Source organism: Kogia breviceps, chromosome 16 (assembly GCF_026419965.1).
Source record: "Kogia breviceps isolate mKogBre1 chromosome 16, mKogBre1 haplotype 1, whole genome shotgun sequence".
Classification (NCBI taxonomy): Eukaryota; Metazoa; Chordata; class Mammalia; order Artiodactyla; family Physeteridae; genus Kogia; species Kogia breviceps.
The window spans coordinates 19,120,194-19,138,606 of NC_081325.1; the positions used below are offsets into that span (position 1 = coordinate 19,120,194).

The following is an 18,413-nucleotide window of genomic DNA, read 5'->3' on the forward strand; positions in this document are numbered from 1 at the left end:
GTAAGTCGCTCCGGTGTGTACAGCCGGGAACTTTATTTCCGCTCTGTTTGGGGCTTTTTCTCCAGAATAAGCCAATTGGTTTTGTATTTGAGTGGGGTAGCCTGCTGGAGAGAGGAAGGAGTTGTTGGACCTTTACCTCATTTGCGAACCGGTTCATTTGTTGCTTTGGATGCCGTCATTTGTGTGTGTACAGTTTGTTTTGTTTGTCTTGAATTTCTGTCTTTAAAAATGGGAAATGTTTCAACTATCCCAAAAGAAAGTCCTCTGAGGTGCATTTTGGATAAGGGATCTGATTACAGCTGTGGGCCCCTGGGTGAAAGGAAGATGATATTTTATTGAAACAATGTGTAGCCACAGTACCTGTTAGGATGTCCACAAGCGGTTTAGGCAGGGTTATCTTGGGGCCCCTGTGCACCATGTTCGGCTATCCTTGTTGTGTTAATTATGTAATTTAGGGTCACCTGTGTCATTGGTATATGTAAAACCCCAGGACCAAACTTGAGGGTTTATTTAGCATTTTCTGTTTGTTCTTTGGGTTTTTTGTTTCATTTTGTTTGATACTCTTTCTCCATTTACAGTCAAATCAGTTTTGTGATATTTAAAACTTTTTACTAATGTCAAATGGAGGAAAGGAACAGAAACAAAACCAAACCTGTCTGTTCTTGTCCAAGAGTGGGACATTCCCAGGAAGAAGAGAAAGATTCTACTTGGTTCCTAAAATCACCAAAAGCTACGAATAGACATAGAAGTGTCTTTTGTATAAATATTAGTAAAAAAGGGTTTAGCCATCTAGACAGATGACCTTGATTAGTCCCACCTGCCAGAAACCCAATTTGAATCGAACCCCTTGCGGGCCTCTCACTGTTGTGGCCTCTCCCGTTGCGGAGCACAGGCTCCGGACGCGCAGGCCCAGCGGCCATGGGTCACGGGCCCAGCCGCTCCGCGGCACGTGGGATCCTCCCGGACCGGGTCATGAACCCATATCCCCTGCATCGGCAGGCGGACTCTCAATAACTGCGCCACCAGGGAAGCCCATAAATTGAACCTCTTTTGTAACTGATGGGTTTCACCTGTTCAGATTGTTGTACCCGATTCGTGGCTGAAATTTTGGAATGGGAACTCTGAGGTCCCTGTGTTTGTGTGTTTATACATGTTATAGATGTATGGCATTGTCAAAATTAATTTGCAAAAGAGCTCTATTTAATTGGCTTAAAGGAGATGAAGCATTTAAATAAATACTCAGATATAAAAAACTGGCCAGAATGAATTTTGCGTTTACATGATCTGGGAAATATTCAGTATTGAATTAATATCTGGTATTAAAGTTAGCTTAAGCTTGTTGGTTTGATTAATGTAGACATGTTTTTAGAGTCATCAACATTAAGTACAATACTTTTATTGTACCTAGGTTTATTAGAAATCAAATGACATTATTTCTATTACAACGTATGCCAGCAAGAAAAATAACCATATGACAAAGCTTTTAAGTAAATAAAATAGAGATAAATGAGGTAAGAGTTTTAGGTAAACTCTATAGGAATAATTAATTGTATTGGGGGAATGTCTATCTAAAATAGTCTCTCCAGATTTCTGTAACTTGAAACTAAACTAAGTTAAAAGAAGAGAATTCATTGAATAGCTGGGTCATTTCAAATAGGATAAAATATTAGAACATTAATTGCTGGGCAGGTCTAAGTTTACCTACCTTTGCCTTCTTAGGAGAGGAAGACTAGAGTGTAACTTTGTCAGTTACGAAATGCTGTTATGACACTCAGTTTACAATTACTTGCTTCTTGGTTTTTTACTAGAGGTGAAGGTTTTAAGGTTAAGAATTATAGGGTAAGATTTCAATATGCAAAGATGTAGGACGTGTGTTTTCAGCAAAGAAGGTATGAGGAATGAAAATGCACTTTATTAAAGGGAAAAAGGTGGTTTTGTCCTAGAGCTGGTTGTTTATGAATGGAAAAGAAAGTGAGGGACAGATTAATATGGGTACCGAAAAATTGTGGAAGGTTTGTGGAGGAGGAACAGCGAAAGTTTTGTGCATGGTCAGGATTGGCTAAGATACGATTGAACTTAATTAAGAAAATGAATTTTAAAGGTAAAGTGGTACTAAACCTGAATTTGGTTCTCTAAGAGGACAAAGGTTTTTTTTTTTTTTTTTAATTTATTTATTTTTGTCTGCATTGGGTCTTCGTTGCTGCGCGCGGGCTTTCTCTAGTTGTGGCGAGAGGGGGCTACTCTTTGTTGCGGTGCGCGGGCTTCTTATTGTGGTGGCTTCTCTTGTTGCGGAGCATGGGCTCTAGGCGCGCAGGCTTCAGTAGTTGTGGCACGTGGGCTTAGTAGTTGTGGCTCACGGGCTTAGTTGCTCCATGGCATGTGGGATCTTCCCGGACCAGGGCTCGAACCCGTGTCCCCTGCATTGGCAGGCGGATTCTTAACCACTGCGCCACCAGGGAAGCCCAAAGGTTTCTTAAAATACCAGTCTACTTTGGGTAATTGTGAGTTTCTTTAAGTGATCTGTATTTACCATTGAGATCTTTTATTATCACTGGTTAAAATTTTTTGATATTTTTGACAAAATTCCCAAAGATCAAATTCTAAATGAAGTTCATTTGACCTCTAGCTAACTTTGAGGTTTTCCAAAGGGTCCCTGGAACACCTCAAATTATTTTCTCCATCTCAGAGAGAGGGATATCAAACTAATTAGGCTTATTTAATATGTTGAACTACATGGGAAGCATGGTCAAATAAGAGGTGATAAAACTTCTTAGATTGTATCATATGGGCAAACGTTATTAATATACACATTTTAGAAATTACATGAAATTCCTAAAATTCTGGTATATCCTGGTAAATGATACTCAGTCATAATTTTAGTAATTACCTTAAATCGTTGTATATCGCAGCAGTAACCAATTTTCTTTTCAACTGCATTGTAATCCCTGTTGGTTGATGCTGAAGTAAAAAGACATCCTTTTTTTTAATGGTTAGAAATGATCAATTGCTATTTATGGTTTTACAGTGGCTTTTGAATGACCTTACAGCTATTTTGTGAAGAAGCGGGGTTTCATCAGCTTCAAAGAGTTGTACAAAAAAAAAATGATTGATCAGAGATTCTAAGGAATATTTGTTGCCTCTGTTCAGTAAGAAGTAGCCAGAGCCGTTTATATCCCTTTTCCCACAAGATTCTGGAATGGACATTGATAACGGGGAATTGTAATAGGGAAGAAACTTTGTATTCAATTACAAGTTAATCACTAAAGGGATGTTGCCTGTAAGCTTAAATTATTCATAATGGCCCATCTCTGGGAGCCCTGCCTCCCAGGTAGTGAGCATTAAACGTAAAGACCTTTGTTGAGCTCCCAGGAAACATCCAGATCTGGCCCACCTGTGAAGATTGCGGGAAGGAAGAAGTGAATACAGCCTCTCCAGAGGCTGACTGGATACCAGGAAATGTTTCACTTGACTCCCCTTTTAGTATAAAATAAACCTTAATCCTAACACAGGCAAGATGGTTCTTTGGCACCCAAGTCCACCATCTTCGTGGCCTGCTGGCTTTCCAGCTAAAGCCACTCTTCCTTGTCCCAGCAACTCTTGATTTATTGGCCCGCCGTGCAGCAAGCACTACAAGCTTGGACTCTGTGACAGAACCAACAGCCTAACACGCCACGCGGCTGTTTCTTGCTTCCGAAGAGTCGGCCTCGCATCTGGGGGACGGTCCAGAGCAGTCTTCTCTCTTTGAAGGCTCACTGTTCCACCAGTTCAAAGGCTGCTTTGATCACACGGCCTCTCTGTAAGAGCAGATGCTCCCAGAATCTCTGAGGCAGGGGAAGAGACAAAATGGAAAGTAGAAGCTTTAAGCTGTTGTCTCTGGGCTCCAAAGTCTCCCTTCTTGGATTCTGCGACCTGTTGGGCTTGTCAGTGGGGCTGCTGGAGGGGAGGGGAGGGGAAAAGGCACTGTCTGCTCCTCCCACGATGGCCCCGTGCCCTCCCGCCAGCCCGGGCTCCAGTCTCCAGCTTCTCTGGGCACAAACAGAAGCCCTACCATCAGCAGCCACTTTCAGGAGTCTCGGTCCTGGTGCCCTGGGCTCCTCCTCCAATCTTTTAGGCTTGAAACCCTTAACATCTTTCCTTTGCTCCCAACCCCCAGAGAGGCAGATTTTAAATACGGCTATTACCTCAGTGCCACCTGCTTGCTTTTTTCGTCTTCTAACACTTGTTAACCAAACGCCCAATGTTAAACGATCCATGTTAAATACCTAGTGTGGCATCTGTTTTCCTGATTGAAGCCTAACGAGTACAGGGGTGAATGTCTTTTCTGCTCACATTTCACTGGCTGAAAGTCACTTGGCCAGTCCCGACTTCAGTGTTATGGGGGTGGGTGTGTGGGGAGCGCCCTGAAGGAGAATCAATATTTGGTCAAGAAGCATGTATTTTAGAATTTGAATTATGTGTTCCAGTAACTATTGCTGTATAAAAAAATTTCCGACTCCTTTGTGGCTTCAAACAACCATTTTATTGTGCCAGTTCTGCAGATCAGGAATTGGGGGATGGCCTGTCTCTACCCCATGATAACTGGGGCCTCAGCCGTAAAGCCCCAAAGGCTGGGAGGCAGCTGGGGGCTGGCGTCCTCCGAGCGCGCATTCACTCACTGGCCTGCGCGCAGGAGACGTGAGGACTAGGGCACCTGACCCGGGAGCCTGCGGCCTTCTGTACTTTGTCAGTTAATGATGTATCTTGGCGTTCTTTCCAGATGAGTAAGTAGAAGGCTGCTGTAATCTTTTTGCTATAGCTGCATAGTACTCCGTTGTATTGGGTGTACAATTTATTTAACCAGTCTCCCATTTTTGCTCATTTCGGTCATTTCCAGTCTTTTGCTGTTATTACAAACACGTCTGCAATGAATAGTGTTGCCTAATGTGTCACATGTGGGTGTAGATGAATATTTGTCAGTGAATTCGCCTGCTCAAAGAGTATAAACAATACGTAATTTCCCTTCGTAGGGACCGTACAGCTTAAGCTACACCGGCGATGCCTTGCTTTTCTAACCAATATAGTGTGTAATTGAAGTTTTGCATTTCTGCCAATGAGAGGGAAAATGGTTTTTCTGTGTTTTTATTTTGTGGTCCTTTTGTGTGTGAGATTGAGCATCTTGTCGTATGTTTGAGTTCTTTGTATTTCCTTTTATGTGAACTGCCTGTTTTTATACTGGGTTATTAATCCTTTCATCTCCACATTTCAGAACTTAACTACATTTTCCTGTGTTAGAGAGACTAGATTAGCCCTTTTCTGGGATGTGTGAGCAAATATTTTTTCCTGGTTTGCTATTTGCTTTAACTTTTTTTTTCATACTGCTATGCCGAAGTCTTTATTTTTATGGCATTTAAATGATCAGCCTTTTTGTGACTTTTGTATCTTGAGGCACAAAAGGCCACCACCACTCCAATATTATAAAGGAATTCTCCCACATCTTCTCATTTGGTTTCATTGTTTACATTTAAATTCATTTGGCATTCATCCTGGTGTAAGGTGTGAGATATGGATCCAACTTTAATTTTTAGGTTGTTACCCAGTTGTACCAAATATCATTTATTGACTTGATCATTTTTACTCCATTGACTTGAGGTGTCAGCTTTATCAAGTATTAAATTCTTCTATGTACTTGGGACTACGGGCTTTCTATTCTGTCCTTTAATTTTTTTGTGCTGGTATTATCACTTATTAAATCTTTATAATTTAGTGCAGCTAATCCCCTCTCATTGCTCTTTTTCAGGGTCTTTCTATTTTTATTTTCCCCAATGAATGGCAGTATTATACTCATTTATTTACAGTGGATTTATAGTGTCCTTTAAAATTTGGTGTCCTGTAAAAAAAAAAAAAAAGTTAACGATATTGTCATAAACGGCGTGTGCTATTTCTAGAATAATGTGTACTCTCTGGACCCTTTGTAGTTTTACACTCTTCACCCCTCTGAGCCAGATTTACACCCATTTTGAGCCAGATTTACAATGAATAGATTCCAAGTTTTTCATAGCAAGACTGGATACTAGACTTCATGCTGGTTTTAATGGTCTGAATCAAAATTTAGCGAATCACAAATTAATTCTATTAGTATTAGTACTTGAGCATTAATACATGAATTTTCCTCAAATGTTTTTTAGGTTGCTTTTCAGAATATAGGCTGTGAGGAAAAAGGTCTTATATTACTGTATATGAACATTTCTTACTACACAGCTGCTGTCGTTGGTAAACTGAAACTGTAAAACGTTAATTTCCTCTCCAAGACCACTGGGTCATCCTAGAAACAGTAAGAGTCAGAGAGAGCTGATAACTGAGGCGTGGGCAGGCCAAATCATTTAACAGCTATCAATGACATCCATAAAGATTCAGTTGTACCAGGCACAACCCGCCAACTCAGAGGAGTAGGAACGCCCAAGGAGGTCTGGGGAGTCTGAAAAGGCAGTGAGAAGTTGGTCTGTGTCCTTAGAAACATGGACTTAAGTGAATTTACTTTATTGACTCAATGTCCAGGAGTCTCTAGTCGTGTGCTTTCTGTATATCAGTCTTTAGGAATGTCTTATAATCCCTTCTAGAGACTGAGGTGAAAAATTCACAGAAAACCAGCATCTTAAAGTGAGCACTTCAGTGGCTTTTAGTACATTCGCCACGTTGTGCAGCATCCACCTACGCCTGTCAAGTTCCAAAACATTTCCCAAATAAACCCCCACACCCATTACGCAGTTCTTCCCCATTTCTCCCTCCTTCCAGCTTCTGGCAACTACTACCCTATCTTCATGGATTTACTTAGTTTTGATATTTCTTATGAATGCAGTCACACAATATGTGACCTGCTGTGTCCAGTTTTGTTCACTTAGCCTGTTTTTGAGCTTCATCCACATTGTAGCTATATTGCCTTTTTGGACAAGTTAGCTTGTCTCATTTGTGGATGAACGAGTATTTAAGAGAATGGGTTATTCCTAGGGCAGGTGGGGGCTCAAAATGGAAATCAGTGTAGCAAAGGATGAAATTCTAGAGAAAAGAAATTAGAGCTTCATGTTTAATCTGTCTGATACGCTTGTACCAGATTCTCCTAGTCTGTTCTCTTTCTGTTCAATCCTTAGTGGGCTGTGGGCTATTGTGGATGTAGGGAAGTGTTCAGCACAATGCCTGGCATACAGGAAGCTCTTCTCAGTAAATGCTGTCATAAATGCGATAGTAAAGTCAACTATTATTTTGATTTCCTTCTTAGAATTCAATACTTCTCTGGGAGACAGTAGAGGGTAATGGTCAAGTGTGGGAGCACTAGACCAATCACATGGGTTCAAACCTCAATCTCAGCTCTGTCACCTATTAGCCATGTGATCTTTGGCAGATGCTTGTTGCTCCGTGTTTCAGTTTATACTTAATAGAGCAATTAAGAGGATTATGAAATAACTAAGGTAAAGCCCTGAACACAACACCTAGCACACACGGAGTGGTCAATAGATGCTATTACGATTTGAATGGTCACGTGGCTTTAAAATCTATCCAGTTTTGAGACTTTTTTTCTTGGCAAATTTCCCATAGCATCCTGTCATATAAGATGAAAAACAGTCCTTCTAGCATCTAAACATTTGAAGGCACCACTCCATACACTGTAGGTTTGCTGACCCCAACTATTAAAAATCCTAGCTGTTCTGTCAACTTCCCCTTTAAGAGTGTAAGGGAGAAAATAACAAATGAATAAAGGGATACTCTTGAGGGCATAGAGATTATCCTAAAACTGTGTATTTAAAAAGCATTTAAAAAATACAAGGCAGTATCATTACCTATGTTGATGGTAGGTGGTTAGATTGTAGGAAGACTGGTGTTAGGTTTTGGGGCCCCATTTCCTCTTGCAGTCTGTTTGCCTAATTGAGCCGCCATACACAAGGGATCCTCCTGCAGAGAATCTGTTCATGATGATGATGGTAAGGTACCTGAGTTGGAAACCAACCCACAAAATGCTCAAGTACAATATATAATACTATTCCCAATCTACGGGAAAAAGAAGAGGTGATATGTAAGTCAGTGTCATATTCTTCTCAAGGCTGGATTCCAACTCAGTTGCTTCCATGGAGTGATGCTCCTACATCCAAAGTTTATCTCCTCTTCCCCAGCCTAACACTGTAAACTTTACCGTGGTGCCTGCAGTTGTGGCAATTAGAGATCCACTTGGATTTTTTATGTTTTTTTTTTTTTTTTTTTTTTTTTTTTGTGGTATGCGGGCCTCTCACTGTTGTGGCCTCTCCCATTGCGGAGCACAGGCTCCGGACGCGCAGGCTCAGCGGCCATGGCTCACGGGCCCAGCCGCTCCGCGGCACGTGGGATCTTCCCAGACCGGGGCACGAACCCGTGTCCCCTGCATTGGCAGGCGGATTCTCAACCACTGCGCCACCAGGGAAGCCCCGGATTTTTTAAAAATTAATTTAATTTTTATTTTTGGCTGCTTTGGGTCTTTGTTGCTGCGCGTGGGCTTTATCTAGTTGCGGCGAGCGGGGGCGACTCTTCGTTGTGGTGCGCGGGCTTCTCATTGCCGTGGCTTCTCTTGTTGCGGAGCACGGGCTCTAGAGCGCAGGCTCAGTAGTTGTGGCGCACAGGCTTAGCTGCTCCGTGGCATGTGGGATCTTCCCGGACCAGGGCTCGAACCCGTGTCCCCTGCATTGGCAGGCGGATTCTTAACCACTGTGCCACCAGGGAAGCCCCACTTGGATTTTAAAAAGCAATGTATCCCCGGATGAGGTCTGTGGGATGGAAATTTTAAAGAGATAAGTGAGGAGGAATGTTGAATGTCTTGGTGCATGTGAGAACTTTCTGGTATGGTATTAAGTAGATAGGAACGTTGAAATTTCTGGTGGAGGGCAGACCTGGGGGCAGATTGCAGTGCCAGTAGTAGGAAGGTTCTGGGCCCCTGTAGGTGGGAAAGAGAAGGTACTAAGAAGTAGGTAAAGAATGCAGGATAGGTGAGGCGTGGTCCGATTTTCTTTCCAATGGGAAGTTTACCTCAGACCCATCCTTATTCATTAGATATCTTGTTTCCTCCCTCTCTCTCTCTCTCTCTCTCTCTCTATATATATATATATATATATATAAATATACACACACACATATATAAAAGAATACATATAATGTGCAACAGAATCAGGTCACTAGGATAAAACTTGACCTTCTTGAATACGGATCCTCTCATGTTGAAGATTTATATTTTGAGAAAACTGTTGTAAGCCAACTGCAAGAGGGGAGACCATAACATTTCATTTTCCCAAAGAGGCAACAAATAATGTTTATGCATACAATAAACATATCTCAAAAAAGAATGATACAATTTTTATTTTCCATGGATTTTAAAGATACTTTTGCTACATAGTTTATGTATTTTTATGAGATTATATTTTTTCATTTGTATGAAGTCCAACCTTATACAATTTCAAGGTGATACGTTTGGTAGTGTATCTATAATCTTTAAAAAGTTTTTAGAGTTTTTGGAATGTACAGTATATGAGGTAAAATCAACATTACATTAAAAATTGTTTCTCCTCTGCACTGATTTTGCAGTGAGGCTCAAATGGCAAGTACACTATTAAATGACATTTACTATCAAAAATAGGAGTTCATTTGAGTTACTATGAAAAACATAAGCCACTGCAACTGCCACAGTGGCACTTTTTACCACTTTAGACATTCAACTATATAGAAATCTCTGGGCTATTACACTCAAACTCATTTGTACTGCCAAATGTGGCACGTTAAGAAGTTTCTAGAAAACAATCTCAATCACTGTTTTGGGGGAAGTTAGCCTACACATAAGAGATTAAATTTAAATAAAATGTAAACATACAGTATTTTATAGTGACAGATCATTCTTACCACTTGGGAAGGCCAAGTTTATCCATTTCTTTTTTGAACAAAGGTTAATGTTTTTTCTACAGCACAGATCATTTGACATAAAACAATTACAATACATGCTCATTCTAATATAAGATTCTTCAGAGATCTTCAAAGCACAAAACATATGTCCTTTTTTTCAAAGACTGACAGAAGTGCTTAGTAATCACTAAACTGCTAACCTCAGCAACTAAAAATTAGTGACTCACTATCCTAAAATTCAAATAATAAATTAAAAAGGCTAGTTACAAGTGTTTCACAGAAAACAGATGTGATAAACAAGAATTGTAGATAGTTTCATTACAAACTATTATTACTGGCAGTCATGGACATCTATGCAAGATGTACAATGTGATACTTGACACAATTCAATCTGATCACCCAATAACTCACAAATGCAAGCTCACAAAACATTAACGAATTATGTAATTGCAAAGTGCTCTAATGCAACATTAACCACATGCAATCAACAACTGGAACAGTATCCAAACAGACATTACATTAAACATTAGTTTCTCAAGAAAGAAAGCAGCTTGAAGTTTACTGGTGCAAATTAATTTTGTCTTCGGATTTGGTGCCCCAAACAAAAGGTTAGGTTTGATTATGAATTCTGATGGTGATGGCAGTAGTTATGGGAGAAGCAGCAAAACTTAACGGGAGTTCTTCAAAATTAGCCTGTACCAGATAGATGGAGTGAGAGAGTGTGTGTGTGTGTGTGTGTGTGTGTGTGTGTGTGTGTGTGTGTGTATTTCTACACTTGGTATATATAAAGCCATATATGTATGTGCATGTCCTTATACACACACATATAGTTCAAAGGCTCACAAAACCAAATTAAATAGGTTTGAAGTTCAGAATTATGATTACTTTAAAAAAGTATGTAAAAGCCCTCTGTTCTTTTCCATGTTCTCAAGACCTGAAGATGGGTTTTTGAGTAAACATTAAAATACTTTTAGGCCAAGTAAACTGTGTGTGTGACTTATCTGTGAATTCATGAATATATACTTATAATGAAGAACTCCACGTTTATCAAGCAGGAAGCTTCTTTTTCCCACGCTTATGCTTTCAGCCCGTTTTGTCTGCTGAGCCCTCCAGTTAGTCGTCATAATCCCACTTTACCAAATTAAGACAAATGAGGAGGTAGAAATATAGCACTAGATTGCTTTCACAGCATCATACTTTAACATTTTTATATAGCATGTTAGTGTAAATTTTAATCACTCTGAATTTTTCACTAGGTAATAATTAAAACAAACAGATCAGGTTGTCACTGTTACACTCATGCTGACTGGTCAAAGTATCAATTATATATTGTTGCCTCTCAGAAAGTTTGTTTCACAAGAAGGCATGTCAAAAAAAGAAAAAAAAGAAAAAGAAAAGAAAAAGAGCCCCAACCGAACAAAAAACCGAAACGTGCTATTTCTGTGGCTTGCATTCTAATAAGGTGCCAGCCTCTACCTAACAAAATAAGCATTAAAAGTGGCAAAAATGATGTACTATAGTCTCAATGCCAGTGCTAAATGTCACTGTTTTTGTAAAAGCAATACAGAAATTTTAGTACATGACAAAATAAAATGTAATACAATATTAAAAATAGTTATATTTTCACTTGATTACAAAGTACTGAATGATAAAGGCAATCAAAATGGAAAAGAAAGCGAAGAGCACAAGGATGACGGCTGCACACTGCTCGTCACTGAGCGCCCGCCGGGTCCTCGTGCTTCCCACAGTGTCCCTGTTGGTGCTGGCTGGTGGCTCGGTTCTCTGAGAGATGAAGAGCACTGTTGTGCTGTAGGGGCCTACGAGGTCCTGATGCCCCACAGGGTCTTGGCACTGGCGAATGGCACACACACGGAAACGATATTCACAGTTCAGCTGAAGGCTTGAATACCGGAATGAAGAGTCAGGCCCTTTGTAAATCTGATAGTAAGACATTAAAGAAAGGATTATATGGGAAGGCTGGGCAGGTCTATGTTAAGACTGGCTAGTTTTAGAATTATTTTTGACATGGAAGCTAGTGAGTGCCACTGCTTGTATCTTTTAAATGACATTTTAAAAATACCTATCCATTAAAGAACTTGACTGTTTGCTGTATAATGGCTAGAGAAATCTGAAAAGTAAGGATGTGATATATACCCTCACAGAGCTTACAGACCAGCTGAAGGGTGAAGATGTATCCCCAGAACAAGCAAAATCAGCCCATGGGCATTTCTCTGGTTTCACCAAACGTAAGAAGTCGGGGCTTCCCTGTTGGCGCAGTGGTTGAGAGCCCACCTGCCGATGCAGGGGACGCGGGTTCGTGCCCCGGTCCGGGAGGATCCCACATGCCGCGGAGCGGCTGGGCCCGTGAGCCATGGCCGCTGAGCCTGCGCGTCCGGAGCCTGTGCTCCGCGACGGGAGAGGCCACAACGGTGAGAGGCCCGCGTACCGAAAAATAAATAAATAAAAAGTAAGAAGTCAAACTTCTGTGAAATGACTCCATGAAAGGAGGAACAGTGTCTAAGCTCTCCCATGATATCTTTGTGTAAATGGTTTCTGTAAAGTTTCAAACAGATCTGCTAAATGAAACAATAAGTGAAAAAGGAGAGCTCTATAGGTGTCTATGGCAAATCATTTTATAAACTTTAAAGGGAGAGATCGTTTAGAATCAAAGAATGGGATTTTAAAACCCAACTCCTCTGGCTTATCCCTTAGAAGGGAAATAACAAGAATGGAATTCCATAGATTTTTCAAGACAGTGTGCTAGTGATTGAGAGGATATGTACTGGAACTGGGGTCCAAGCTCTGCTCTACCACTGCACACCCCTCCAGGGCATAATAGTAGTTATCTTGTATGGTAATTATGAGAATGAAATAAACTAATACTTGTTAAAGCACTTCTTAGCACAGTGCCCAGCATATAGCGAGTGCTCAATATATGGAAGCTATCACTTCCACTACTGCACCCCTTCACTCATTCTCTAAATGAAAAGACCAAGACTCATAGTGATTTCCCAGTTGAGTTTCCCCAGCTAGTTGGTGGGTTATATAAGAGATCAACCAAAACTTGTGGGCTAGCATTCCCTCAAGCAATTTTAGTAGCCTCAATTGTATCTGTGTTGTAAATCTACATTTTTACATACTGGTTTGCTTCCAAAGGAGAAAGGTAAGATCTTTCCCTCATTTTTGTGTCTCCAGAATCTAGCATATAATAGGTACTTAATGAAAGGCCACTAAATTAGTACTGCCTATGTATACATCAAAGTGTATATCAGAAGATACTGAGAAGATATATAAATGAACTTTTATTGAAAAAGTAAGCTTTAAGACAAATCTTAAAAAAATGCTGAATATGGATTAGTTCTGAAGATGCATATGAGCATTTCAGGAAGTGAAAATGTAGAAATGATTTATGTCTCAGCGACAGTAAAAGGATGAACTTAAGTAAATCAGAAGGCTGTATTAGAAAGCAGTGTGAAACAGTATACATACAATGAAGTCAATTTAGTAAAAATAAAAAATATGTATTTGTCTTACGGGTATAATGGGTGATATTTATTTTTTGTCTTTAAAATTTTCTTTATTTTCCATTTGTCTCCAAACGAGCGTGGTAATGTAATCAGGAAAAGAAACTCAACAAATGGCATGAGGGTGATAGGTGAAGAGATTTGACATTGAAAGGAGGAATATGTTAATACACTAGTTGGAAATTTAAGTTTAATTCTACAGGGGCCATTGTAGTGTGTGATATTTAAACTGTTTAAGGAATCCTGATCATAAGGCTGAGAGGGATTGAGGGAGTTGGGCAGGACAAGGGCTCTTGCTGAGTTATGAGGCCCTGGTATAATTTTCATGGATCGCTTAAAAAGTGACTTTATTTTAATAAAAGTTGGCAGGCAAAACAAAAAACAAAAAACAAAAAAAACACAAACCTCTTCCAAGAGTTTAAAGCTTGGGGACCAAAATGACGTTAGTGTTTATGATCCTGACGAATGAGGAAGAAGTTGGAGAGGAGAGACTGGGAAGGAAGATGATGAGATCAAATTTTCAGTTTTGTTTTAGATGTTGGGAAGGTATCTAAACAGGGAGACATCCTATAGGTAACTGTAGATTCAGGACTGAAGAAAACAGACACATCTGCTAGAGCTGATTTTTAAAGTTTTATAGATCTAAGTGAAGCTATTCAAAAAGAGTCTCAAGCTCAGGATAGCTGGGTTAGGCCTCAGAATGAGAAATAAGAATTAAAATGAGCAACACCATTTCCACCAGTCCCCTTACATATTGACAAGATAAATTTTGTGACCCTAATAAACAATAGGGCAAGTAAAAACTCTAATAAATTCATAATTTTTTCATCCATAGCTATTGTTCACAGATAGTATTACATACAATTAAAAGAAAAACTAAAATATCCCCTTTATATTTGCCATCAATAAACTATCCATTTACTTAGGCAGAATGCGGCAAATATAAATTACTGCAGATTCGTAGTTAAGAGGATGGCAGGTAAGACATTACTGTTTTCACTTTCTTTGCATTTTAACTGAGAAATGCAGACTAAAATTTAAGCTTGGAAAGTTTGTGCATATCTAGCTGGCCAAGAACTTTGAGATAGTACACGACCTGCAACAGAATTTATAGGAAAACCTTTATAGAAAGCTTAGAGTTTCATAAATTGGTATTTAACCTTACTTTAGCTTTGTGAATATATCACAGCATAGAGAAAATAACAACTGTAGAATTGGGGCCAGTAAGACTGAAATCACTATTTTACCTATTTATATCTACCTCTATATCTACATTCTAAAAATCTATTTGGCTGGTGAGATTAATTTACCAAGTACCCATACTAAAATTCAAGACAGTCCTTGTTCTTGACAAGTATACATGTTTACTACCAAAGACAACCACTTTTGAAGCTGTCATTACAGAAGAACAAGTTCTGTTAAACCATTTCTACCTTCTGTGTACATTACATATCCACAATCTGATCTTATAATGAGTAATACAGTCTGTATTATTTATAGCAATTAGTGTAAGACAATGATTTCAGCAATACATTACTATTAGACTGAATGCAGACTTACTCAAAACTTTCCTAAGATTTATTATAGATTTGACTGCATTTAAAAGTAATTACAGTTGGCCCTTGGACAACACGGGTTTGAACTGTAAGGGTCCACTTATACACAGATTTTTTTTTTTCAGTAAGTACAATCTACAGTACAGCCAGAGGCTGGCCAAATCCATGAATATGGAACAGTGAACATGGAGGGCCGACTGTAAAGTTATATGTGGTTTTTCCACTGCGCCTGGGGGTCAGTGCTCCTAACCCTTATGGTGTTCAAGGGTCAACTGTATTCATTAAGACAAATAAGGCATATGTTGTCATATAATTTGGCACATATGGTCACATAATGTGATCCTTCTGTAACTTATGAATGTATTATTGCAAATAATTATTTCCTAGTGATCAATAAATGAAGGGAACAGTAAAAACCCTCAAAAACAACTGAATATGGACAAATAACGACTTAACTCACCTCTACCATTCTTCCCCTCTATTATTGTTGAGGGAGTTGTAAGTGAACTTGGAGCTTTTAGAGCAATTTTTTTTTGAGTTTTTTTTTATACAGAAGGTTATTAGTCATCAATTTTATACACATCAGTGTATACATGTCAATCCCAATCGCCCAATTCAGCACACCACCATCCTCACCCGCCGCTGCTTTCCCCCCTTGGTGTCCAAATGTTTGTTCTCTACATATGTGTCTCAACTTCTGCCCTGCAAACCGGTTCACCTGTACCATTTTTCTAGGTTCCACATGTATGCAATAATATACGATATTTGTTTTTCTCTTTCTGACTTCATTCTGTATGACAGTCTCTAGATTCATCCACATCTCAACAAATGACCCAATTTCATTCCTTTTTATGGCTGAGTACCACATCTTCTTTATCCATTCGTCTGTCGATAGGTTGCTCCCATGACCTGGCTATTGTAAATAGTGCTGCAACGAACATTGGGGTGCATGTGTCTTTTTGAATTATGGTTTTCTCTGGGTATATGCCCAGCTGTGGGATTGATGGATCATATGGTAGTTCTGTGTTTAGTTTTTTAAGGAACCTCCTCCATACTGTTCTCCATAGTGGCTGTATCAATTTACGTTCCCACCAAGAGTGCAAGAGGGTTCTCTTTTCTCCACACCCTCTCCAGCATTTCTTGGTTTGTAGGTTTTCTGATGGTGCCCATTCTAACCAGTGTGAGGTAGTTTTGATTTGCATTTCTCTAATAATTAGTGATGTTGAGCAGCTTTTCATGTGCTTCTTGGCCATCTGTATGTCTTCTTTGGAGAAATGTCTATTTAGGTCTTCTGCCCATTTTTGGATTGGGTTGTTTGTTTTTTAAATATTGACCTGCGTGAGCTGTTTATATATTTTGGAGATTAATCTTTGGTCCGATGATTCGTTTGCAAACACTTTTCTCCCATTCTGAGGGTTGTCTTTTCGTCTTGTTTATGGTTTCCTTTGCTGTGCAAAAGCTTTGAAGTGTCATTAGGTCCCATTTGTTTATTTTTGTTTTTATTTCCATTACTCTAGGAGGTGGATCCAAAAAGATCTTGCTGTGATTTATGTCAGAGTGTTCTTCCTATGTTTTCCTCTAAGAGTTTTATAGTGTCCATTCTTACATTCAGGTCTCGAATCCATTTTGAGTTTATTTCTGTGTGTGGTGTGAGGGAGTATTCTAATTTCATTCTGCTACATGTAGCTGTCCAGTTTTCCCAGCACCACTTATTGAAGAGACTGTCTTTTCTCCATTGTATATCCTTGCCTCCTTTGTCTTAGATTAGTTGACCATAGGTGCGTGGGTTTATCTCTGGGCTTTCTATCCTGTTCCATTGATCTATATTTCTGTTTTTGTGCCAGTACCAATATTGTCTTGATTACTGTAGCTTTGTAGTGTAGTATAGTCTGAAGTCAGGGAGTCTGATTGCTCCAGCTCAATTTTTTTTCCTCAAGACTGCTTTGGCTATTCGGGGTCTTTTGTGTCTCCATACAGATTTTAAGATTTTTTGTTCTAGTTCTGTAAAGTGCCATTGCTAATTTGATAGGGATTGCATTGAATCTGTAGATTGCTTTGGTAGTATAGTCATTTTCACAATATTGATTCTTCCAATCCAGGAACATGGTATATCTCTCCATCTGTTGGTATCATCGTTAATTTCTTTCAACAGTGTCTTATACTTTGGTGCATACAGGTCTTTTGTCTCCCTAGGTAGGTTTATTCCTAGGTATTTTATTCTTTTTGTTGCAATGGTAAATGGGAGTGCTTCCTTAATTTCTCTTTCAGATTTTTCATCATTAGTATATAGGAATGCAAGAGACTTCTGTGCATTAATTTTGTACCCTGCAGCTTTACCAAATTCATTGATTAGCTCTAGTAGTTTTATGGTGGCATCTTTAGTATTCTCTATGTATAGTATCATGTCATCTGCAAACACTGACAGTTTTACTTCTTCTCTTCCTATTTGTATTCCTTTTCTTTCTTTTTCTTCTCTGATTGCCATGGCTAGGACTTCCAAAACTATGTTGAATAACTAGTGAGAGTGGACATCTTTGTCTTGTTCCTGACCTTAGAGGAAATGCTTTTTTTCAGTTTTTCACCATTGAGAATGATGTTTGCTGTGGGTTTGTCATATATGGCCTTTATTATGTTGAGGTAGGTTCCCTCTATGCCCACTTTCTGGAGAGTTTTTATCATGAATGGGTATTGAATTCTGTCAAAAGCTTTTTCTGCATCTACTGAGATGATCATATGTTTTTTATTCTTCAACTAATTAATATGGTGTATCACATTGATTGATTTGCATATATTGAAGAATCCTTGCATCCCTAGGATAAATCCTACTTGATCATGGTGAATGATCCCTTTAATGTGTTGTTGGATTCTGTTTGCTAGTAGTTTGTTGAGGATTTTTGCATCTATATTCATGAGCGATATTGGTCTGTAATTTTCTTTATTTGTAGTATCTTTGTCTTCTTTTGGTATCAGGGTGACGGTGGCCTCACAGAATGAGTCTGGGAGTGTTCCCTCCTGTGCAGTTTTTTGGAAGAGTTTGAGAAGGATGGGTACTAGCTCTTCTCTAAATGTTTGATAGAATTCACCTGTGAAGCCATCTGGCCCTGGACTTTGGTTTGTTGGAAGATTTTTTTTTTTTTTTTTTTTTGTGGTACGCGGGCCTCTTGATGTTGTGGCCTCTCCCGTTGCGGAGCACAGGCTCCAGATGCGTGGGCTCAGTGGCCATGGCTCACGGGCCCAGCTGCTCCGCAGCACGTGTGATCTTCCCAGACCGGGGCACGAACCGGTGTCCCCTGCATCGGCAGGCAGATTCTCAACCACTGCGCCACCAGGGAAGCCCTGTTGGAAGATTTTTAATCACAGGTTCAATTTCATTACTTGTGACTGATCTGTTCATAGTTTCGATTTCTTCCTGGTTCAGTCTTGGAAGGTTATACCTTTCTAAGAA

The 18,413-nt window shown here is 39.5% G+C and overlaps 1 protein-coding gene across 5 annotated transcripts in view; it reads right to left on the reverse strand.

The window, feature by feature from the left end:
- Positions 1–9,325: 9,325 nt before the first annotated feature.
- FNDC3A (fibronectin type III domain containing 3A) overlaps positions 9,326–18,413 on the reverse strand; it is a 155,812-nt gene continuing 146,724 nt past the window's right edge. For all 5 annotated transcript variants that reach the window (XM_059041671.2, XM_059041669.2, XM_059041673.2 and 2 more), the window contains one exon: positions 9,326–11,826. In XM_059041671.2, coding sequence (XP_058897654.1) covers positions 11,512–11,826 — 315 coding nt within the window. In that variant the 3' untranslated portion in view covers positions 9,326–11,511. The remainder of the gene's footprint in view (positions 11,827–18,413) is intronic.